Here is a 25,097-nt window from a genome sequence, read left to right as displayed (position 1 = left end):
GAAAAATAAATATCCCCTGTCCTAATGTACATGCAGATTGGTGCTGAATAATGAGTATTCCAGTGTATATGTGATTGTATTGTATGGTCACTGTGTATACATGATGGGGGTACACCTTATTCTTGTTTTGTTCATATCTGAGAGCAACGTTGAGGACAGCGGCAATGCTGTACCCCTATCTTCAGACCTGTCCTCTGCCATACAGTCAGTTGGTCACTGTCGCTTTAAAAGACGGAGGGAGGCGTGTTGCGATGTCAAAATGTATGCGCTGCGTTGGTTGAGTGTCTTTGCAGCTCAATGACAGCTCATGTTTCATCAGATCTGACATTGTACCGACTCCGACAGCCCCAAGGACCAAAGTTACCTACTTCTTCACACGCTGGATGCAAGGCGATCAGCTCGTGCCACAGGGCCTCAGGAGAACGTAGCAATCTATAATGGTTTGTTTTGAGATACGTTTTCAACTAGAATGATTGAATACCGAAAAACAGGAGCTTGATTCATGGTTATGTTGTGGCGCGGTAGATTATCCCAAAAGTTTCCACCAGTCGTTCGCAGCGCAGAAGATTCTAGTAGTTGAAATGCAGAGATCATTTTGAAACGGAATTTGCCCAATGTAACAGGAAAAACACGGACCTGTTTTTTTAATCGTGGATGCGTCGAGAAATTACACGAGAGGAAATATTGTAAATATTTTATAAATTATAAACTGAGCCTATACCCAATTTGCCTCTGACATAACCGGCCTGGAAAGTCTATAGGACACTTCAAAGTGCCATACTGAAGTTCACTAGGATTTTGCTAGCACATGATGTACACAATTACAAGAGGTCCCAGCAAACTTGTTACACAGCGACGAACAGGTGAGTGTGGTGGATTCTAGGAGACCGATTCGGACACTTTTGTAACAAAGTGCCAGTGACCTCTCGCTCACACTGTCATGAAGGTGATGATACATTGTAATTCTGAGCTTAGATACATGCCTTGTTACATGTTAACATTTACAGTGTGGCACGAGTGTATATTTGCGCATGTGTGCCAATGTTGATGCCAATCCATTAAAGGGGCTTCATTCAGAGGCAGTAACATACATTCGGTGTTTTCAGTGGTTAACTTAACATGTTGATATCGCTTTCTTTTTCAGTACAATGTTGATATCTATTACCTTTTTTAATATCAGGTCAAACGCAGCAGATTGACAAAATAAATGACTTCAAGCACAAACAAACGCCTTGGTCTATACCAGAGTAAGTACTATTATTGCATTGTACATAGGTTTAACAGTGTTATTAGCGTATAATGGCAGTGTCACTGTTATTATTGTACTGTAATGATGTTTGGCATAGCTTCGACCTGCAGACTATGAAGCATTAAAGTTTCAGAAATGCACATCTTGCAACACTAGCACCGACACTTGCAACATTGTTGTAGCGCGAGCGCCTGTATTGGCATGTAATAGTAGCAAGCTAGATATAAAAACGAATATCCATGGGGCACATTCTATCACAAAGCACACTGTTGTGGGTCTTTTCCAAACCACAGCCACCTGCTTTTATGTCATTGAACAGGGGCGTGAAACGACCTTGTGTGTGGGAAGCAAGGTTACTCACGAGCGTTTGTTGTCACTGTCTAGTCCCAACACGTGCATGCTAGGTAGTTGCTCTCTGCTGTCTACTCACACATGTTTACTAAGTTTCAAGATAACCAGTTTCAAATAAACAGCAACAATAAGATGTTTATCATATCTTTAGCAATATTTCACTAATTTGGTCCTGATCGAGTAGAGAGAAGCACAATATGCGGCATATCCATCATGGCATCCTCCATACTGTTAAATAAAGGTCAAATAAATAAAATAAAAATACTGCATTCTTATCATGTGGGCTTTCGTTATCACCATAGAAACCTTACTGTGTTCGAAGGTATGGTAACCGATGTGGTTCAGGTGACTGACTTCCTATCTAGCTAGTCCTTGCTCTGAGTGAAGCATACGTTTGAATTCATTTGTCATGAATGAACGATTGAGAGAGAGCAGAGTCAGAGTAATTTATGACGCCTTAACTACAGTAGCAAACATGCCTAAGAAACTATTTAGAGACCATTTCCTCATGTCATATTTACTATAGGTATATTGTGTGTAGACTTAAAATAAATGTTGTTTAAGCCCATCTTTTTTTGTCCTGCAGCTCTCCTGCACCCAAGATCGTGTTTAACCGTCTGAATGGGAAGAAGTACCACAACACCCCAGCAGCTCTTCTACAGGTGGACCCCCAACCCAAGGAGGGCTTCACTTCTGCACACCAGGAGAATGTCAAGTTTATCTATGAAGGTAAAGGAGTGAGATACCCTAGAAATACAATTTCTAGAATGGACCAAGCCCCTCAAACCTTGGCAATTTTACTTTTACAATACACTCACGAGTACACTTAATATGGTTGTGACTGAGGACTTCTATGGACAATGGGCCTCTGATCTTGCCCCTACAACCCACTTTACAAATAATGTGTTTCTCTTTCAACATGGTCAACCATGTTCTCAGTCAACATTATGCATGTTGACCATAGTAAACATAATATTACCATACTATTATTATTCACCTCATCTACAGTCTGAGTAGTCTCCAAGTCATCTCCTTTCTGTCTAGTGTCCCTTTAGAGGTGACAGTAGGACCTCTCCTCTAACACGTTCTCCCACCCAACTACAGGCAGGGTGAGGGTCAGGGTTGGACCAGGAGTTAGTCTCCCTCCCAGTGTTCTCCCACCCAACTACAGGCAGGGTCAGGGTTGGACCAGGAGTTAGTCTCCCCAGGCAGGGTGAGGGTCAGGGTTGGACCAGGCGTTAGTCTCCCCTCCCAGGCTCAGCAGCACAGCTGCACTGACACTGATACCAGTAATAGCAGGCACACAGCTCAGGGAGCTGGCTGGAATTCCACTGCCCTCACACCCAAATTGAAGCCCTCTACCAGCACCATCGTGTGTGTCTATCTGTCTGTGTGTGTGTAAATGATCTACTCTGCCTCCAACGAAGGTAGTACACAATGGCTTCTAGAAATATGTGTTGATAATCACTGCATGAGTCTGCAGTGTAATTGAATGAAGACACAAGTATTTTTTTTGTGCCTAAGTGGAGCTCTACACAGTAAGCTAAATGACTATTTCAACATTAACCCTAACCTACCCAGCCAAACAGCATGTGTAACTTGTTAAGTCATTTCTCCCTTGCCCATGTGACACACTAGGTTGTTCCAACTGAACGTTTGCAATGGCAGCACATTACCTACTTAACCTTGGTCAGAGTGGACAAGGACAAAAAGTAGGCCCTGCTCTTACTAGGCTTTCTACAGAGAGGTTCTAGAAATGAGGATTGCAACAAGTTTTATAGGATCATTAACCAGTAAATACACATTTTAGGCCACTACAGTTACACCTGTAACATTAGAAAACAACCTGGTGGTTCAAGTCATGTGAAGGTCCATATGGTGAAAGGTGCCTATCATAGATCTGACAGGATTGGATCATTAATATGGGAGCTCCATCTTGCCTTCACTATGAGCATGTTTAAGTAAAATGATAGTAACGCAAACTTGCCTTCATCGTTCATTGGTTCATTGATGCAGTCATTCATTCCCCAGTACGGGTTCATTTATGCAGTCATTCATTCCCCAGTACGGGTTCATTTATGCAGTCATTCATTCCCCAGTACGGGTTCATTTTGATTACCACACGCTACTGCATTTTGACTTGTGATTTTATTACATTAGTACTTGAAACATTTGGACTAGTGAGATAATATTGGTCATTAGTGCCAGTGGACTGAACGCTCATAAATCCACATGACAGAGTGCATTATTTAACATGTAGTTTTAATCGCGGCATGCTATGTCACATTCACCCTACTGGACCTTACACTGTGGGTGTGACGTGGCACGACTACTTTTGTTCAAGGTTATTTCCTTTTTACACATTTTAAGCTGCAAAATGTTTTAACCTGACTGACTCTTAGGGTGAGTTTCCCCCCATTTTATGTTCCAATATATGACTGTCTGCTTTCATATTGTTTTCTTCTTCTTTGTTTCTCCTGGTAGTATTTTGATATTGTTTTCTTCTTCTTCTTTGTTTCTCCTGGTAGTATTTTCATATTGTTTTCTTCTTCTTTGTTTCTCCTGGTAGTATTTTCATATTGTTTTCTTCTTCTTCTTTGTTTCTCCTGGTAGTATTTTCATATTGTTTTCTTCTTCTTTGTTTCTCCTGGTAGTATTTTCATATTGTTTTCTTCTTTGTTTCTCCTGGTAGTATTTGCAATGTTAAACTAAAGCATGTCTAAGAACAATCTATAGATTTCTAAGAAAACCCAAGGAACCTACATTCAATTCTACTGAAGGCTGCATGTATCCAGGTTGTGTCTTGTGTGTTGCTGTTGCAGTCTGGCAGGAGGTAGTGCAGCTGGCGGAGGAGGGAGGAGCCAGTGACGAGACAGGAAGTGCCAGTGCTCAGGGACCAGTGCAGTATTCAGACACCAACCCCAGCCCCAACCCAGCCATGAAGAGTGAGTCCTGCCCTGAGTCTACCTTCCTCCATCAGTCTCATCCCTTAAACACTCATTCACTGTAATCTGTTCTCCATTCTCTCCCCCTCATCACATTTCCTTGACACTAAACTACTTCCTCTGTCCGTACCCCCCATGCTTTTCACACCCAATGGAAAGATGCACCTTCTTTTGGTCACCTGGACAGCAGGTCACATCTGCGTGTGTGTTAGGACTGTCACAGCACTGCCACCACATAAACCAGTGTGATGTAGGGTTGTGTCAGTCATCATGTTTTCATTCTTAGCAATGAGAAGAGGCGTTTTGGGAAAGTCATATTGGGGAACATTCGGGAAGTCATATTGGGAAAGTCATATTGGAGTTCATTGACTGGGAATGTCATATTGGAAAAGTCATATTGGGAAACATTGGGAAAGTCATGTTGGGAAACATTGGGAAAGTTCTGATATGACCTCTGAGTTGTCACTGTTCGTGGTCTTAATGTCCCAGTGCAGTTGAAATTGTGAAAATTATGAGAAAAGACTGCTTGTTTTGGCCTGCCTGGTGACAACACCAGGTGGTAAATTAGTTAATAGACCAATAAGAAAGAGAATTCCAAACCTCTCTGCCAATAACAGCTAGTTTTCGGTTTTCCATTCTCTACTCAGATCACTCCCAGACAGTCCTAGCAAAATTCTTGCTTGTGAAATTGCTCTTTGCTAAGAAGCTATTTTTGTTTCTCTTCGACCATTTTAATTGAAAACAGTCACAGTAAAGTACTTAATTGTTACCCAGAAATGATTTAATATTGAGTTAAAAACAGCTGCATTGGACCTTAAGTAATTTCACCACTGAATTCTTACTTTAGTTTTCTAAAATATAGTCACCATCTATGTTTGACCAGTTCCAATAATGTGCTTCTAACCTTTGTTCACACCATCACCCTACAAAAAAGTTGAGGTCCACTTGTTAATGCTGCCACATCATAACCCAATGTATGAGGCCTCCTCTAACTCTCTTCCCCGTCCCCAGACTTTGTTCCCATCGATCTGGATGAGTGGTGGGCCCAGCGCTTCCTGGCCAACATTGACAACCTGTCCTGATGGGCTCCACCATCTGGGGCCCCATCGGCCAGGGCAGAGGGCCTTATGGAGGGGCCTGAAGGTCGGGTGAGAGGGGGGTTCAACCAGGTTGGAGCCTAGTGCACCTGGTAACAGGTGTGGGTCTTCTCCAGAGGAGTGGAAATATGGGATGGCGATGGGCATTACTCGAGAGCAGCGCTGGGACGCAGCCATGACAACCCCTCACCTGAACTCTTACCTTTTTAACAGAAACAGTACAACCAACCAACACTAACCAACCAACGCTGTCCACTTGGGCAGCTACCCGGAAGATACAAGTCTTGAATTTTTGGTTATTCTCCATCTCTCAAGTCCAACACTGTGGGCTAAGATGTCAAAATGTCTGTACTACTTTAAAAACGCAGTAAAGATGTGTTTTCAAGACGTGCTGTGGTGAGATTTATTTTTCACTAAATTGGAGGTTGGATGTGGCTTGCAATACCACAGCTCTACACAGGGTGTCACTGATGTCAAAGAGCAGTGGTCCACTGCTTGGACACATTATTTTATTTGTATTTTACCTTTATTTAACTAGGCAAGTCAGTTAAGAACAAAGTCTTATTTACAATGACACTGGCCAAACCCTAACCCGGAGGACGCTGGGAAAATTGTGCGCCGCCCTATGGGACTCCCAATCACAACCGGTTGTGATACAGCCTGGAATCGAACAAGGGTCTGTAGTGACGCCTCTAGCACTGAGACGTAGCACCTTGGACCGCTGTGCCACTTGGGAGCCCGTGGAGAGAACTGATCCCTGTTTATACCTGCTGCTAACATGCATCCTGCTCTTGGCCATATTCTGATTTAGCCCACAGGTATAGACAATTTAAAAAGAAGGGATTGTGATCAGATCTTCCTGACCTCCAGAGGTAGTCATGCTGTGTTCATAGTTCCACCTCCAGAGGTAGTGGGGAACTGATTGATTGGTTGGATGAAAGCTTAGTGGGAAGAGCTTAGTGACAGGTCAGTCAGTAGAGTTTACAGGTGAGAGTTAAATACAATAAAGGCTGGCAGGGAGGTTGGAGGTGGATGGAGGGTCAGGGAGAGAGATTTTTTATTTTTATAAAAAATGTATTTCACCAGGTAGGCCAGTTGAGAACAAGTTCTCATTAACAACTGCGACCTGGCCAAGATAAAGCAAAGCAGTGCGACAAAAACAACAACACAGAGTTACACATAAACAAACGTACAGTCAATAACACAATAGAAAAATCTATGTACATTGTGTGCAAATGTAGTAAGATTAGGAAGGTAAGGCAATAAATAGGCCATAGTGGCAAAATAATTACAATTTAGCATTGTTGGGTCAGGGAGGGAGATTGGAGGGTCAGGGAGAGAGGCTGGAGGTGGATGGAGGGTCAGGGAGAGAGGCTGGAGGTGGATGGAGGGTCAGGGAGGGAGGCTGGAGGTGGATGGAGGGAGATTGGAGGGTCAGGGAGAGAGGGTGGATGGAGGGTCAGGGAGGGAGTATGGAGGTGGATGGCGGGTCAGGGAGGGAGTATGGAGGGTCAGGGAGGGAGGCTGGAGTTGGTTCAAGGGTCAGGGAGGGAGGCTGGAGGTGGAGGGAGGTTGGAGGGTGTTAAATTAGGCGAACAGAGAGGACACAAAGAACTGAGGAAAGAATAATTGAGAAAGAGTCTTGGAATTCTGCTTAGGAGTTTTCCTCATTCAGGGCAGGATTCAATACAAGGCTCATTACAGAGCAGCACTAGACAATAGAAAGCTGACATGAATCATGGGTCACGTTCAGCAGGACCCAATGTTTTGGGTTCATATATAAATGGGCTATCTATGTAGAACAAACATGCCTCTGACATGTAGACTAAGGAATCACATCAGCTCAATTAATGATATTTCTATCTGCAACGTTCGACAACATTTGGCAACAAGGTGGCCCTAGCCTCAATTTTGTTCTCAGAGAAGCTCCGCCTCAAAGGCAGAACTAATTTGATTGGTTGGATGAAAGCTCAGTGGGCAGAGTGTAGAGTGGCATGTCAGTGGATGGAGTTTACAGGGTCATGTCTAGACAGGATCCAGCTTTTGTCAAAAGTAATTTTTTGCATTTGAGCTAACCCTAACCCTTTTCTTAACCTAATTCTCCTAAACCTGCAACGACAAGTAAATTCTGACAAAAGCTGGATCCCTTCTAGCCATGACTAGTTTACAGATGAAGGTCAAATAAAATAAATGTTTTTAAGAAGGTAGGTTGGATGTGGATGGAGGGTGTTAATGCAGGTTGTGGTTAGGTTACCAGTTCAAATCCTGGTAGCGACTTGTTTTCCAACCTTACCCAACAATCTTAACTAATCACATTTCTAATCTACATTGAACAAAAATATAAACGCAACATGCAACAATTTAAAAGATTTGACTGAGTTACAGTTCATATAAGAAATAAATTCATTAGGCCCTAATCTATGGATTTCACATAACTGGGCAGTGGTGCAGCCATAGGCCCGGCAGCTAGGCCCACCCACTGGGGAGCCAGGCCCAGCCAATCAGAAGGAGTTTGTTCCCACAAAAGGGCTTTATTGCAGACAGAAATACTCACCACTCTTTCCCCCCTCGGACGATCTCGCAGGTGAAGAAGCCAGATGTGGAGCTCCTGGTCTGGCGTGGTTACTCGTGGTCTGCGGTTGTGAGGCTGGTCAGACGTACTGCCAAAATATATAAAATTACATTGGAGACAGTTTATGGTAGAGCTGCTCAAAACTTGAGACATCTGTGGAATCGTGTTGTGTCCCCAGCACAAGGTGCATATGTGTATTGATCATGCTGTTTAATCAGCCTCTTGATATGCTACACCTGTCAGGTGGATGGATTATCTAGGCCAGGGCTGCCCAACCCTCTTCCTGGAGAGCTGTCCTGTAGGTTTTCAGTCCAACCCTATATTTAGGTATCTGATTCAGCTCGTTAAGGTCTTTTTGAGCAGCTAATTAGTAGAATCAGGTGTGTTAAATTAGGGTTGGACTGAAAACCCACAGGACTGTAGATCTCCAGGAAGAGGGTTGGGAAGCCCTGATCTAGGCAAAGGAGAAATGCTCACTAACAGGGATGTAAACAAATTTCTGCACAAAATTTGAAAGAAATAAGCTTTTTGTGTATATGGAAAATGTCTGGGATCTTTTATTTCAGCTCATGAAACCAACACTTTACATGTGTTTATATTTTTGTTCAGTGTACTACCTTTAAATATGTGAAAAAGAGGTGTCACAGGTTTTAATCTTGCCGAAGCATTTTTTGAGAAAGTGCGTCGGCAAGGGTGGAGATCCCATCACTATCTGATGAAGCTTTGCCTCATCTACACATGGTATTAAAATTTCTTATTTTTCCTGGTCCATCTTATTTGAGTGTGATATTTTTAGATACATTCAGTCCATAGAGCAGCAGGCTGGAAGGCCACCAATTCAGCTTTTAAAGACATTTTCCTCTACGTCCACGGATACCGCATTTACGGTAATCTCTGCAGATTGTGACTCAATCAGAAATTACCTGTAAAATGTTGTGCTATAATACGGAATGGATTGAATCCCAGCCTTAAATGGTTGCATAATCCTTATCTGTTTACATGAGACATCCAGCTAGACTGTGTGCCTGACTACAGGACGCATTACGCATGTTAGCACCAGGTATAAACGGGTCTCTAGAGGTCAATCCACAGGGTTCAGTAATTGTGTTTTATTCACAATACATCAGTATCATACTTTACAATCTGGGTATTAGAAGCGCTCATTCTTCGATGTCTGGATAACTTGAGCACTGAATTAAGACAGTTGTCAAATTCCACAGACAGATGGTAATATACAATCTTGTACAAATTTCTCCCAGCAACACATCTAATTGTAAAATAAGTCTTTACAGTCAGTTTCAATATTCTTCTCTGAAGGACAGGAATCTATGGCTCAAATATTGGGATTGCCAACCATCATATCTGAGGAATAGCTGGGAGGAAAATATCACGTAACAAAATATCAAGTAACAAAAAAAGGGTACAAAAAAAATTAGGAACCCGAATCAAGATGACAAAAACTAAAATAGGAAGAAAAAAAAAAGAGGGCCAACAGTAACAACTGTATTGAACGGTCATCTAGGAAGTATGCACGCCATGGAAATGTGTTATTACACCAGTCCCAATGTCAATAAGACTTCCTTTACAAAGCCCTAACCCATTCTTCAGATCTGGGGTTCCACTCTGCTCATGGCACAGTCTTATAAATATCTCGGTCATCACACACAACATGAGTAAACACTGCTGGAGAGTCGGAGCAGCACACAAATCCACAGCTTGAGTCGTGTCAGTCTACTCCATTTTCAGGTCTCTGAGCAGGCCAAAGCCTCCCTACTCTCCTCAAACAGTCCGTTGGTATTGAAGGGACTTTTCTGGGGTATAGATGGGCAGGCCTGAATGTGGAAAGGTCACCAGAGCAGTGTGTTGTTGATGGGGGTAGTATCTGCAGCATGTAGAGCCAGGTCACATGTCTATGTAGGGCCTACAGTGACCTGACCAGTAGGACGGTTGGTTGGGGAGACGGGTAGTTAAACCAGGCAGTGACTGTAGTGTCTATAGGCCCTACAGGTGACGGCCGTGACGTCTCAGTGTTTCTCCAGCGCTCTGGTCAGCAGGTCGTTGAGGCGGGCGATCATGGGTCGGGGGTCGTCGTTGAGGCCCGCTGCGATCATGGCGTTGTCGTAGATCTTGAGGTCAAGGATCAGAAGGGGCACGGGTTAGAGACACATGCAAGACTGGTCTAATACCACCGTCTAAAGGCTTCATCTTAGTTTGACATCTAGGAGTCCGAACACAACAGGTATGAGAGTGAAACAGAATGCCATTAAGCTCAGAGAACTATGAATGTCCTGAAGAGCCCCATTTACAGAGAATCTAACTACCATGTTTTTAAATGCTGATAATGTTTGTGTCTCAACCAGTGTTGAGGGTAAATTCCATTTCAATTCAGTACAATTCAGGAAGTAAACTGAAATTACATTGTAAATGGAATGGGCTCAAACCCTGGTCCCAGCTTAATATGGCTTCAGACCCCAAAGTGTAGGGAGTGTGACCCAGGATAGTGTGACCCGGGATAGTGTGATCCGGGATAGTGTGACCCGGGATAGTGTGACCCGGGATAGTGTGACCCGGGATAGTGTGACCCGGGATAGTGTGACCCAGGATAGTGTGACCCAGGATAGTGTGACCCAGGATAGTGTGACCCAGGATAGTGTGATCCAGGATAGTGTACTCACCTGCTCCAGCAGCAGTTGTGCGAGTGCAGAGTCGGACTCCTTCAGTGAGTGCATCTTCTTGATGAGGTCATGACTACAGAGGAAAGGGAGAGCAGGAGACAAGCACAAATCAACACAATACTATTTTGACATTGAATACTGCGTTGTTGGGAAGGGCTTACAAGTTAAGCATTTCACTTGTGCATGTGACAAATAAAACTTGAAACTTATGGATTTGCACATATAAAACGCCTCGATTTAGAGATCCCTCTCCCCTCCATCCCTCCCCTTCCCCTCCATCCCTCCATCCCTCTCCCCTCCATCCCTCCATCCCTCCATCCCTCCATCCCTCCATCCCTCTCCCCACCATCCCTCCCCTCCCCCTATCATCTCTCCATCCCTCCATCCCTCTCCCCTCCATCCCTCCCCTCCCCCTCCATCCCTCCATCCCTCCATCCCTCTCCCCTCCATCCCTCCCCTCCCCCTCCTGTACCCAGCGTTGATCTCCAGGGTGGGCTGCAGTATCTGGGCCCTCTCCTCTGTGCTGCGGGCCATCTGCTGGGTACGCAGGAAGTGGCGTGCGGCACCCATCTCCAACACCGTGATCATGGCCGGGTGGGTGTCCAGACGAGGGGTCACCTGGAGGTCAAAGGTGAAGAATGAGCAGTCACAGACAAACAAAGGAAACCTTACAAATGGACTGATTCTTACATACAGTACCAAAGTCCAGTTAGCCAGTAGTTACTGTATATATAGGCTGGATCAAATCAGTCACACAAGACCACGGAAGAGGCCTTGGACCGTTTCCCACTGGGTTATAGTGATCATGGTAATGGTAGACTAGTGTAGATAGTGATGGTAGGGTAACAGTACCTTGATGTTGGTGATTAGTGTAGATAGTGATGGTAGGGTAACAGTACCCTGATGTTGGTGACTAGTGTAGATAGTGATGGTAGGGTAACAGTACCTTGATGTTGGTGATTAGTGTAGATAGTGATGGTAGGGTAACAGTACCTTGATGTTGGTGACTAGTGTAGATAGTGATGGTAGGGTAACAGTACCCTGATGTTGGTGACTAGTGTAGATAGTGATGGTAGGGTAACAGTACCCTGATGTTGGTGACTAGTGTAGATAGTGATGGTAGGGTAACAGTACCTTGATGTTGGTGACTAGTGTAGATAGTGATGGTAGGGTAACAGTACCTTGATGTTGGTGACTAGTGTAGATAGTGATGGTAGGGTAACAGTACCCTGATGTTGGTGACTAGTGTAGATAGTAATGGTAGGGTAACAGTACCCTGGTGTTGGTGACTAATGTAGATAGTGATGGTAGGATAACAGTACCCTGATGTTGGTGATTAGTGTAGATAGTAATGGTAGGGTAACAGTACCTTGATGTTGGTGACTAGTGTAGATAGTAATGGTAGGGTAACAGTACCCTGATGTTGGTGACTAATGTAGATAGTGATGGTAGGGTAACAGTACCCTGATGTTGGTGACTAATGTAGATAGTGATGGTAGGATAACAGTACCCTGATGTTGGTGATTAGTGTAGATAGTGATGGTAGGGTAACAGTACCCTGATGTTGGTGATTAGTGTAGATAGTGATGGTAGGGTAACAGTACCCTGATGTTGGTGATTAGTGTAGATAGTGATGGTAGGGTAACAGTACCCTGATGTTGGTGATTAGTGTAGATAGTGATGGTAGGGTAACAGTACCCTGATGTTGGTGACTAGTGTAGATAGTGATGGTAGGGTAACAGTACCCTGATGTTGGTGACTAGTGTAGATAGTGATGGTAGGGTAACAGTACCCTGATGTTGGTGATTAGTGTAGATAGTGATGGTAGGGTAACAGTACCCTGATGTTGGTGACTAGTGTAGATAGTGATGGTAGAGTAACAGTACCCTGATGTTGGTGACTAGTGTAGATAGTGATGGTAGGGTAACAGTACCTTGATGTTGGTGATTAGTGTAGATAGTGATGGTAGGGTAACAGTACCCTGATGTTGGTGACTAGTGTAGATAGTGATGGTAGGGTAACAGTACCCTGATGTTGGTGATTAGCGTAGATAGTGATGGTAGGGTAACAGTACCCTGATGTTGGTGACTAGTGTAGATAGTGATGGTAGGGTAACAGTACCTTGATGTTGGTGACTAGTGTAGATAGTGATGGTAGGGTAACAGTACCCTGATGTTGGTGACTAGTTTAGATAGTGATGGTAGGGTAACAGTACCCTGATGTTGGTGACTAGTGTAGATAGTGATGGTAGGGTAACAGTACCTTGATGTTGGTGATTAGTGTAGATAGTGATGGTAGGGTAACAGTACCTTGATGTTGGTGATTAGTGTAGATAGTGATGGTAGGGTAACAGTACCCTGATGTTGGTGACTAGTGTAGATAGTGATGGTAGGGTAACAGTACCCTGATGTTGGTGACTAGTGTAGATAGTGATGGTAGGGTAACAGTACCCTGATGTTGGTGACTAGTTTAGATAGTGATGGTAGGGTAACAGTACCCTGATGTTGGTGACTAGTGTAGATAGTGATGGTAGGGTAACAGTACCCTGATGTTGGTGACTAGTGTAGGTAGTGATGGTAGGGTAACAGTACCCTGATGTTGGTGACTAGTGTAGATAGTGATGGTAGGGTAACAGTACCCTGATGTTGGTGACTAGTGTAGATAGTGATGGTAGGGTAACAGTACCCTGATGTTGGTGACTAGTGTAGATAGTGATGGTAGGGTAACAGTACCCTGATGTTGGTGACTAGTGTAGGTAGTGATGGTAGGGTAACAGTACCCTGATGTTGGTGACTAGTGTAGATAGTGATGGTAGGGTAACAGTACCCTGATGTTGGTGACTAGTGTAGGTAGTGATGGTAGGGTAACAGTACCCTGATGTTGGTGACTAGTGTAGATAGTGATGGTAGGGTAACAGTACCCTGATGTTGGTGATTAGTGTAGGTAGTGATGGTAGGGTAACAGTACCCTGATGTTGGTGACTAGTGTAGATAGTGATGGTAGGGTAACAGTACCCTGATGTTGGTGACTAGTGTAGGTAGTGATGGTAGGGTAACAGTACCCTGATGTTGGTGACTAGTTTAGATAGTGATGGTAGGGTAACAGTACCCTGATGTTGGTGACTAGTGTAGATAGTGATGGTAGGGTAACAGTACCTTGATGTTGGTGATTAGTGTAGATAGTGATGGTAGGGTAACAGTACCTTGATGTTGGTGATTAGTGTAGATAGTGATGGTAGGGTAACAGTACCCTGATGTTGGTGACTAGTGTAGATAGTGATGGTAGGGTAACAGTACCCTGATGTTGGTGACTAGTGTAGATAGTGATGGTAGGGTAACAGTACCCTGATGTTGGTGACTAGTTTAGATAGTGATGGTAGGGTAACAGTACCCTGATGTTGGTGACTAGTGTAGATAGTGATGGTAGGGTAACAGTACCCTGATGTTGGTGACTAGTGTAGGTAGTGATGGTAGGGTAACAGTACCCTGATGTTGGTGACTAGTGTAGATAGTGATGGTAGGGTAACAGTACCCTGATGTTGGTGACTAGTGTAGATAGTGATGGTAGGGTAACAGTACCCTGATGTTGGTGACTAGTGTAGATAGTGATGGTAGGGTAACAGTACCCTGATGTTGGTGACTAGTGTAGGTAGTGATGGTAGGGTAACAGTACCCTGATGTTGGTGACTAGTGTAGATAGTGATGGTAGGGTAACAGTACCCTGATGTTGGTGACTAGTGTAGGTAGTGATGGTAGGGTAACAGTACCCTGATGTTGGTGACTAGTGTAGATAGTGATGGTAGGGTAACAGTACCCTGATGTTGGTGATTAGTGTAGGTAGTGATGGTAGGGTAACAGTACCCTGATGTTGGTGACTAGTGTAGATAGTGATGGTAGGGTAACAGTACCCTGATGTTGGTGACTAGTGTAGGTAGTGATGGTAGGGTAACAGTACCCTGATGTTGGTGATTAGTGTAGATAGTGATGGTAGGGTAACAGTACCCTGATGTTGGTGACTAGTGTAGATAGTGATGGTAGGGTAACAGTACCCTGATGTTGGTGATTAGTGTAGATAGTGATGGTAGGGTAACAGTACCCTGATGTTGGTGATTAGTGTAGATAGTGATGGTAGGGTAACAGTACCCTGATGTTGGTGACTAGTGTAGATAGTGATGGTAGGGTAACAGTACCCTGATGTTGGTGATTAGTGTAGATAGTGATGGTAGGGTAACAGTACCCTGATGTTGGTGATTAGTGTAGATAGTGATGGTAGGGTAACAGTACCCTGATGTTGGTGACTAGTGTAGATAGTGATGGTAGGGTAACAGTACCCTGATGTTGGTGACTAGTGTAGATAGTGATGGTAGGGTAACAGTACCCTGATGTTGGTGATTAGTGTAGATAGTGATGGTAGGGTAACAGTACCCTGATGTTGGTGATTAGTGTAGATAGTGATGGTAGGGTAACAGTACCCTGATGTTGGTGATTAGTGTAGATAGTGATGGTAGGGTAACAGTACCCTGATGTTGGTGACTAGTGTAGATAGTGATGGTAGGGTAACAGTACCCTGATGTTGGTGATTAGTGTAGATAGTGATGGTAGGGTAACAGTACCCTGATGTTGGTGACTAGTGTAGATAGTGATGGTAGGGTAACAGTACCTTGATGTTGGTGACTAGTGTAGATAGTGATGGTAGGGTAACAGTACCTTGATGTTGGTGACTCTGTTTCCCAGATTGTTCCTCATCCAGGAGATCAGGTCCTCAGCCTGCTCCTCTGTCAGACGCTCAGAGGCTATAGACACAGGAGAGAACACGGAGTTAGTTTTAGAGTACTTCATATTACTGTCTGAAGCTAGGTGAACTCCTAGACTAGCTCTGTGGTTGGAGGCTAAGGGGCACATTTCACTTCGTCTCCCATTGGTTAGGATTCCATCCAATTGGTGACAGATTTTCATTTCATGGGAATTTTCCCACCATAGATATGTTTTCATCAAAGTCACTTGTTGGGGATAAAAGGCTGTGCGTGATGACGTGATGTACATAAAACACCTTTTGCATTTTTTACTGAATAAAAAAAACATGTTAAATGGGTTTCTATTGCATTTTCAACACTACTGATGGTTTTCTCACAACACATGTGTTAAATAGAGAGCGTGTCCACTCTGGTGTTGGCAGGGCGCTCCAGCCAACAGCTGGCAGATACAGTGCTGGTATAGCCTACATGAGATTATTATGGACAAAAGAGCTAAATTACTTTAATTAGTCAAACGGCAGCCAAGCATCACCATGTCACCAGAATCAGACCCTGGAGATTTATTGGAAAGGAGCATCAAGATCACTGTGCACTTTCACCACCCTGTGAAGTTCATCAGAACTTCCACCTGTAGCCTAATAAACGGCATGCTTTCCCCAGTCCTAGTGAGAGGACCACACAATACTTTCACATAATAGCGTATCCACCGGCATTTCTCACATAATTAATTTTACAGACACAAAAATATCCCACATTGTCCATCATATTTTGTTGACATTTGGAAAGTTGACCGACAAATTAGCTGTTTCCCTCAGGCCTGTCATGACATTATCCGACGAACTTCCCTCGCATTAACAGGTTGGATGGAAACCTGGTTATTGATATCTATGCATGATCAGGTGAAAATGTGACATAAGTGGAACCAAGGATTTCCCCTCAAATGAATCTAACTTCACACAGCATTCAGTGAAATGGTCAGAGAGAGATGGGTCTTACCTGGCTTGCTGTCCTGGTACTTCTCTTCCTTGTAGTGGTCCACCACAATGTCTGTTTCCACAGAGATCAGCTTCTTCTTGTCAAACTCTCTGAGGTGCAGGAGGGTGAGCTCGTCAAACTGCTCATAGCAGAACAGCACCTGGAGACAAAGAAAACAAGAGAAAGAAGAAGTTAGACACTGACAACAATTACAGGGAGTAATGATGAAAACCTGCCCACCACTGATGAAGTGACAGACTCCCACCATCACCGCTGTCTTATATTCCCATTTGAAAAGTAGCCTGGTCCCAGATCTGCGGTCGTTGTTTGACATGACAATGCTCATAGGAGTTAGCAAGACAACAGATCTGGTAGCAGGCTATCTGAAAACATCTCACCTCCATGTCTTTCTGCTTCATGGCCTCAAAGTAGGGGGAGTGTTCAGCCAGGTGTCGGTTTGGGGCACACAGGTAGTAGATGTTACGTGTCCCGGCCTTCATACGGGAGCCGTACTCCTTCAGGTTGGTCTGCTGGCCCGCGGGTAGCGCCGAAGACTCAAACCTCAACAGCTTGCCGATGTCCTCCTGTACAAAGAGAGCAAGAGAGACAGAAAGGACAAGAGAAGACAGTGATAATGAGTGTGGTACATGACTGACATAATTCACATTTCTGATTCCTAGGACATAATCCTCGTTCCCTTCCCCCAAAAATCTACATGCATACCATTTTTTCATTCCTCCACCCCAGCTGTCCCCTGTCCCAGTCTCACCCTGACTCCCTGCTCTCCCCTGTCCCAACCCCAGTCTCACCCTGACTCCCTGCTCTCCCCTGTCCCAGCCCCCCAGTCTCACCCTGACTCCCTGCTCTCCCCTGTCCCAGCCCCTCAGTCTCACCCTGACTTCCTGCTCTCCCCTGTCCCAACCCCCCAGTCTCACCCCGACTCCCTGCTCTCCCCTGTCCCAGCCCCCCAGTCTCACCCTGACTCCCTGCTCTCCCCTGTCCCAGCCCCCCAGTCTCACCCTGACTTCCTGCTCTCCCCTGTCCCAGCCCCCCAGTCTCACCCTGACTTCCTGCTCTCCCCTGTCCCAGCCCCCCAGTCTCACCCTGACTCCCTGCTCTCCCCTGTCCCAGCCCCCCAGTCTCACCCTGACTTCCTGCTCTCCCCTGTCCCAGCCCCCCAGTCTCACCCTGACTTCCTGCTCTCCCCTGTCCCAGCCCCCCCATCTCACCCTGACTTCCTGCTCTCCCCTGTCCCAGCCCCTCAGTCTCACCCTGACTTCCTGCTCTCCCCTGTCCCAGCCCCCCAGTCTCACCCTGACTCCCTGCTCTCCCCTGTCCCAACCCCCGTCTCACCCTGACTCCCTGCTCTCCCCTGTCCCAGCCCCCCAGTCTCACCCTGACGTCCTGCTCTCCCCTGTCCCAACCCCCGTCTCACCCTGACTTCCTGCTCTCCCCTGTCCCAACCCCCCCGTCTCACCCTGACTTCCTGCTCTCCCCTGTCCCAACCCCCCCGTCTCACCCTGACTTCCTGCTCTCCCCTGTCCCAGCCCCCCCGTCTCACCCTGACTTCCTGCTCTCCCCTGTCCCAGCCCCCCCGTCTCACGCCGACTTCCTGCTCTCCCCTGTCCCAGCCCCCCCGTCTCACCCCGACTTCCTGCTCTCCCCTGTCCCAGCCCCCCCGTCTCACCCCGACTTCCTGCTCTCCCCTGTCCCAGCCCCCCAGTCTCACCCCGACTTCCTGCTCTCCCCTGTCCCAGCCCCCCAGTCTCACCCCGACTTCCAGCTCTCCCCTGTCCCAGTCTCACCCTGACTCCCTGCTCTCCCCTGTCCCAACCCCCGTCTCACCCTGACTTCCTGCTCTCCCCTGTCCCAGCCCCCCCGTCTCACCCTGACTTCCTGCTCTCCCCTGTCCCAACCCCCCAGTCTCACCCTGACTTCCTGCTCTCCCCTGTCGCAACCCCCCAGTCTCACCCTGACTTCCTGCTCTCCCCTGTCCCAACCCCCCAGTCTCACCCCGACTTCCTGCTCTCCCCTGTCCCAGCCCCCCAGTCTCACCCCGACTTCCTGCTCTCCCCTGTCCCAGCCCCCCAGTCTCACCCCGACTTCCTGCTCTCCCCTGTCCCAGCCCCCCAGTCTCACCCCGACTTCCTGCTCTCCCCTGTCCCAGCCCCCCAGTCTCACCCTGACTTCCTGCTCTCCCCTGTCCCAGCCCCCCCGTCTCACCCTGACTTCCTGCTCTCCCCTGTCCCAACCCCCCCGTCTCACCCTGACTTCCTGCTCTCCCCTGTCCCAGCCCCCCCGTCTCACCCCGACTTCCTGCTCTCCCCTGTCCCAGCCCCCCCGTCTCACCCCGACTTCCTGCTCTCCCCTGTCCCAGCCCCCCCGTCTCACCCCGACTTCCTGCTCTCCCCTGTCCCAGCCCCCCCGTCTCACCCCGACTTCCTGCTCTCCCCTGTCCCAGCCCCCCAGTCTCACCCCGACTTCCAGCTCTCCCCTGTCCCAGTCTCACCCTGACTCCCTGCTCTCCCCTGTCCCAACCCCCCCGTCTCACCCTGACTTCCTGCTCTCCCCTGTCCCAACCCCCCCGTCTCACCCTGACTTCCTGCTCTCCCCTGTCCCAACCCCCCCGTCTCACCCTGACTTCCTGCTCTCCCAACCCCCCCGTCTCACCCTGACTTCCTGCTCTCCCCTGTCCCAGCCCCCCCGTCTCACCCTGACTTCCTGCTCTCCCCTGTCCCAACCCCCCAGTCTCACCCTGACTTCCTGCTCTCCCCTGTCCCAGCCCCCCAGTCTCACCCCGACTTCCTGCTCTCCCCTGTCCCAGCCCCCCAGTATCACCCCGACTTCCTGCTCTCCCCTGTCCCAGCCCCCCAGTATCACCCCGACTTCCTGCTCTCCTCTGTCCCAGCCCCCCAGTCTCACCCCGACTTCCTGCTCTCCCCTGTCCCAGCCCCCCAGTCTCACCCCGACTTCCTGCTCTCCCCTGTCCCAGCCCCCCAGTCTCACCCTGACTTCCTGCTCTCCCCTGTCCCAGCCCCCCAGTCTCACCCTGACTTCCTGCTCTCCCCTGTCCCAGCCCCCCAGTCTCACCCTGACTTCCTGCTCTCCCCTGTCCCAGCCCCCCAGTCTCACCCTGACTTCCTGCTCTCCCCTGTCCCAGCCCCCCAGTCTCACCCCGACTTCCTGCTCTCCCCTGTCCCAGCCCCCCAGTCTCACCCCGACTTCCTGCTCTCCCCTGTCCCAGCCCCCCCGTCTCACCCTGACTTCCTGCTCTCCCCTGTCCCAGCCCCCCCGTCTCACCCTGACTTCCTGCTCTCCCCTGTCCCAGCCCCCCAGTCTCACCCTGACTTCCTGCTCTCCCCTGTCCCAGCCCCCATCTCACCCTGACTTCCTGCTCTCCCCTGTCCCAACCCCCCGTCTCACCCTGACTCCCTGCTCTCCCCTGTCCCAACCCCAGTCTCACCCTGACTTCCTGCTCTCCCCTGTCCCAGCCCCCCAGTCTCACCCTGACTTCCTGCTCTCCCCTGTCCCAGCCCCCCAGTCTCACCCTGACATCCTGCTCCTGCGTGGTGACGATACCCTCCCTGATGAACAGGCCGTAGTCCTCAAAGAACTTGGCGTACTTCTCAGGTTCCTTCTTACTCTGGTCCATCAGGAACTTGATGATACGCTGCTGTAGCACGTCCCTCAGCTTCCTGTAGAGAGAGACAGAGAGAGAGATGGAAAGCATGAGAGGGAGAGAAACGGAGATCGAGAGAATAAAAGGGAGTGAGAGAGCCGTGGATGTAAGGGAGCAGGAGTAGAAAGACGCTGTATTGAAAAGAGGGGTGATGTGTACTACAGACTAGACATAGCAGTGTCATTGTCTGGAAAGAGCTGATGTTGTAGGGCTCCAGTCTCACCTGATGAGGGTGCTCTCCTGCAGCAGCTCTCTGCTCAGGTTCAATGGGATATCCTCACTGTCCACCACACCTGTATACAAATACATAAACACACTGTTATACTGTAACACTAGCATTTACAATCAACACAGAAAGAGACAGACAAGGAAACACACCAGAGGGCAGATGTGAGGGGAAAGATCAAGGGAGACATTAAGATGGGCACAGCTGAGGAGGTACTGAGTAAAGACTGACCTCTAAGGAAGCGTAGCCACTTGGGCAGGATTTCAGTGGCCTTGGTCTGGATGAGAACCTTCCTGCTGTACAGAGCCACACTGGAGCCCATCTCTCTGCTCACGTCAAACATGGATGGCTTCTGCTCACACATTGACACACGGTAATATTACAGGCAGTCATAAACATACCGGGACGTCAACATTTACAACTGTGGTGTTCATTATGTCACAGAGCCTTGACCTCAGAAAGATCTCATTTAACATCACTTATTAGTTTCTCTTTTCCTCAACAAGTATCTTTGCTCCCTTCCTCTCCCCACTCCCACCCTTGGTGCCCAAGTGCCCCCTACCCCTCTATCCCCACTCCCCAGCCCTCTGCTCCCAACCCCCAAGATCCACCCTGCCCCCCCTCTCTCTCCTCACCACGTCTGGGACGTAGAAGATGGAGCGGATGTTGACGGGGGCGTCAGCGCGGTAGTGCAGTGTGTAACGGGGCTTGTCATACGACTGAGCCACGTAACGGTAGAACTCCTCGTGCTGCCACTCACTGATGGACTTGGGTTCCATCATCCACAGGGCCTGGAGAGGGACGTTAATATACCGGATGGATACACTTACACACAGAGTATGCAGGTACACACATTCACTGCAGACAGGCAGGCAGACACACACTCCACTACAAAATAGGACTAATAACTGGGAATCAGTCCAACACAAGTTCAGAACCAATAAGTTGTCAGGGCCAATTCATGTATCAATCAGTTTGTCTCTTGACTTTGTTTCCCTTCCTGATAAGTTGATTCCCTCTATTAGAATCCATGTGGACGCCACTTAATCGATAAGTCCAGCAATTCAACTAATCCTTACTAACAACCCCATGAAGGACATTAAGCCATAACAATCAGAGTGGTCCAATGAAAAGCAATCGCTGTGGTCCATCTCAGCCCTGTAAGAAGGTCGATAGAACCGGAAGAGTGGGCCAGGTGCTCACCTGGAGAGTGTTGAGTCGTCGTCCGTTCAGGAAGATGGGGAAACTGACAAAGTTGCTATATTTGGTCACCACCTCTGCAACAACATATGACATCTGTTAGTCCTGCCTGGACAAGCAGCAAGCCTCCAAGGCTTACAGACTCTGACATGAATCTTATAGGAACGATTACGCATGTTGAATGTCTACTATGCATGTGGAATGTCTATAAAAGACAGTACAGTTATCAAAGGGGTCTTGTATGATCCATACCTTTGACTCTGTCCTCAGCAGAGAACTCCTTGCAGTCATCCTTGAGGTGCAGCACTATCTTAGTGCCTGGTCTGACCCCACTTGCCTCAGCTATCTCAAACACTCCAGACCTGGGGATCACAGAGATCACACACTGTGGTCCGTATCTTTTACATGAAACATATTCTAATGTGTTACTAAGACATACCTCGCTATCACGCCCTATTCTCACACAATCCATCCACCTACCTCTCCATCCCTTCTCTCTCTCTCTTCATCCTCCTCTTTCTCACCATCCCTTCCTCTTTTCACACTGATCAAATTCCTCCCCTCTCCATCCCTCCCTCCTCTCCTACCCATCAGAGGACCACTTGTATCCGGGGCTGCTGGGCTCGGCTGACTGGGAGTAGACGTCCACACGGTCAGCCACCATGAAGGCAGAGTAGAAGCCAACGCCAAACTGACCAATGATGGAGCTGCTGGCCTCCGCCTGGCTCTGCAGGGCATCCAGGAAAGCCTAGGAAGGAGGGATGGGGGATAGAAAGAGAGGAAGCAGGGGTAAAATGTAAATTGAATGGAAAAGAGACACCAACAAAAGTGAGCAAATTGATGAAACGAGAAAGCTTAGGCCCTGACATTGTAATTGAATGAGATTGTAGATAATGATAAATTTGGGGCGGGACGATACCAGTATGTCGTTATAGAGATGGTGACCACTCGTTAGTAACGTGGCAAAGAAACAATCCACAAATTGTATTTAATTTCTTTATGAAAACAGCCCTACTGTTGGAAACAAACATCATTACGCTGTCATCCAGAGTCATGTCATTATTTTCCAAGCTAAGGCACAATCATTTACATACAGCATGTTTTTAAAAGGACCAAAGAGTTGCCTGCTTCGTGTTTTCATTTTTGCCATGGAAAGAATATTGTGATACTGGTATTGTCACAGCCCTATAATAGATATTTTGAATATTCCTCAAGTCATTGGAATTAAAACATTTAAAAAATGGGAAGGCAGATAATGGGGAAATGTAAGAGATGTAACAAAGGGAGCTAGGTTTACCTTGGATCCAGAGCGAGCGATAGTCCCCAGGTTGGCCACCAGCTCCTCTTGGTTCATCCCAACTCCTGTGTCCTAAAAGAGGAAGGTATATTATGATAAATAGGCTGCTGTTAAGCCATCACCAAGAGCAAAGGACCATTTGGTAGTACATTCCTCCCTATCTTTGGAACTACAGCCAGCTGTCAGAACTACAGCCAGCAAGTTTTATAACTGTGCAAGTTCTGTTTCATCCACCAGGTGGCAGACTGATTCAGTGCTATACAGAACTTTGAAAGGATGAATAGAAAGACCTAACAGTGATTGTGCATTTTAAGTCAATCAAATTAGCATTTCACGATGATTCATGACTAAAATAATTCTAAGAAAGATGAGATAAAAATTTAAATAAACTCTTAAAAGCGTGTTACCAGTTACCACAGCCACCCTACTCCCTCGTCCTGGTTTGGGCATACCTGGATGGTGAAGGTGCCCTTGGCCTGGTCCGTCTGTAGGTGGATCTCCATGGGGGCCGTGTCGCCCCCTCCCGTTATCAGCTGGTGGCGCAGCTTCTCCAGGGCGTCACTGCCATTGGAGATCAGCTCACGGATGAACACCTGAGCAATGGGCCAGGATGGAAAAGGTTAAAAACACAGATTATTTTAGCGTAAGGTTCCTGAAATACCTAGCTAGATACGGCAAGCACATTATCACTGGTCCATCAGTAATTTATATACATTCAATCAGTTCTCAAGTTGCTGTGCCCGGTCAGGCATCACTCACCTCCTTCTCAGAGTACAGAGATCTAGCAACAATGTCCAAGAGTTTCTTGGTCTCAGCCTGGAACTCATGCTTGGAAAAGGTGCCTGGACAAATCAGATTGAAAACTGTTAGCATGCTAAGCTAAGGAAGTTAAGGACACAGGATGTGGATTAAAGTGTATCATAAGCTACACATAAAACTATCTAGTGTCCATTCATGTTGCCAAAGCATAATACTATGACAATCACTGGCTAGTGATGTTGAAGTTTCAATTGTTATAGCACAAAACTGAGAATGTTAGCTAACAGGTCTAAGGTCAGAAAACATATCACCTTGGACATTCTCTGAGTCTTGGATGATTGTGTGCAGGGGTTCTTCTTCAGGAGCTTTATCCTCTGCTTCTTGAATAATCTTTACTTCTTCAACCTTCTCCGTCACAGGAGCTTTCTCAGCTTCTAGAACCTTATCTGTATCCAGAGGCACTCTCTCAGCTTCCTTGGTGCTGTAGTAGGAACACTGGGTGAGACCGAGGCCTGGGTGGCTGGGGTTCCACATGCCACTTCTGGACCATTGTTTCTGCTGCTGCCTGACATGGGCATCTGTTGACAGGAGGGGATAGGTGGGGTGAGGTCATGCAATCATCATATTGAATATTCAAACGCATTGAGTGTCAGTGGTCATGGTTCGCTTTTAGAACGTCCTTGCCTTGGATTTATCTGATGCAACATGAATGCAAGTTTACAATGAAGTTGTAGGTTAGGTCAAGGATACATCCTTGGTAAAGATACTGGTCGTCTGTGCTGCGGCACGGGGCAGACATGCAACTGTCCCCATATTTATATACAATGGTCCGGTCACATTTGTAACGTTAATTCATTCACCAGATGCCAAATATCAAAATAAGCTAGCTAGCTCAAACAAAAATAGTTGGATGGCTAGTTAGACACATTTGTCAATAAACACCGCATTCCACAGTCGTCGACACGTTCATGTTGCATATGACAGGGAGTGATCTTGTGTAATATAACGTTAGGCTAAGCACGCTAACGTTAGTTAGCTCATATAACTGCAGTGCTTTAGCTAGCTAACTAACGTTAGCGAGCGGCTTACCTTCACTGAATGGTCCTACAGTCCTACTACCCAATCCTCGTCCAGAAGACAGGAGCCTGGAGTTGGCCCTTTGTGAAGAACCCAAAGCGAATTTGAACAATTTTAGGCACCGAGACATCTTTGACAGTGCAAGAGGTCGTTTGACCTATTCAACACACGCTGAACAGAAGTGCGACAACTGCAAGCACAAGTAGGACCTCTTAGTCGCACAAAGATTACGTAATTCAAGC

The 25,097-nt window shown here is 47.1% G+C and overlaps 2 protein-coding genes across 2 annotated transcripts; one reads left to right on the top strand and one right to left on the bottom strand.

Annotated features, from left to right (window-relative positions):
• The first annotated feature begins 281 nt into the window (after positions 1-281).
• On the top strand, positions 282-6,029 carry LOC120041373 (MAPK regulated corepressor interacting protein 2-like). The gene is made up of 5 exons (XM_038986327.1): positions 282-863; positions 1,181-1,247; positions 2,187-2,329; positions 4,423-4,545; positions 5,557-6,029. The coding sequence occupies exons 1-5, from the start codon at positions 809-811 to the stop codon at positions 5,625-5,627; spliced, it is 459 nt and encodes a 152-aa protein (XP_038842255.1). The 5' UTR covers positions 282-808; the 3' UTR covers positions 5,628-6,029.
• Positions 6,030-9,301: 3,272 nt separating this feature from the next.
• Positions 9,302-25,036, bottom strand: trap1 (TNF receptor-associated protein 1). Its single transcript, XM_038986314.1, has 18 exons — positions 24,868-25,036; positions 24,090-24,356; positions 23,779-23,861; positions 23,472-23,612; positions 23,020-23,091; positions 22,310-22,470; positions 21,975-22,084; positions 21,726-21,799; positions 21,158-21,313; positions 20,754-20,874; positions 20,520-20,589; positions 20,165-20,312; positions 17,016-17,201; positions 16,639-16,777; positions 15,596-15,681; positions 11,362-11,507; positions 10,890-10,962; positions 9,302-10,340 (listed from the first exon to the last, which is right to left on the bottom strand). Exons 1-18 carry the CDS (start codon positions 24,983-24,985, stop codon positions 10,239-10,241), a joined length of 2,253 nt encoding a protein of 750 aa, XP_038842242.1. The 5' UTR covers positions 24,986-25,036; the 3' UTR covers positions 9,302-10,238.
• Positions 25,037-25,097: the final 61 nt, after the last annotated feature.

The sequence above is a fragment of the Salvelinus namaycush genome, chromosome 3 (assembly GCF_016432855.1).
Source record: "Salvelinus namaycush isolate Seneca chromosome 3, SaNama_1.0, whole genome shotgun sequence".
In the NCBI taxonomy this organism is placed as follows: Eukaryota; Metazoa; Chordata; class Actinopteri; order Salmoniformes; family Salmonidae; genus Salvelinus; species Salvelinus namaycush.
This window is presented reverse-complemented; position numbering and strand designations above follow the sequence as displayed.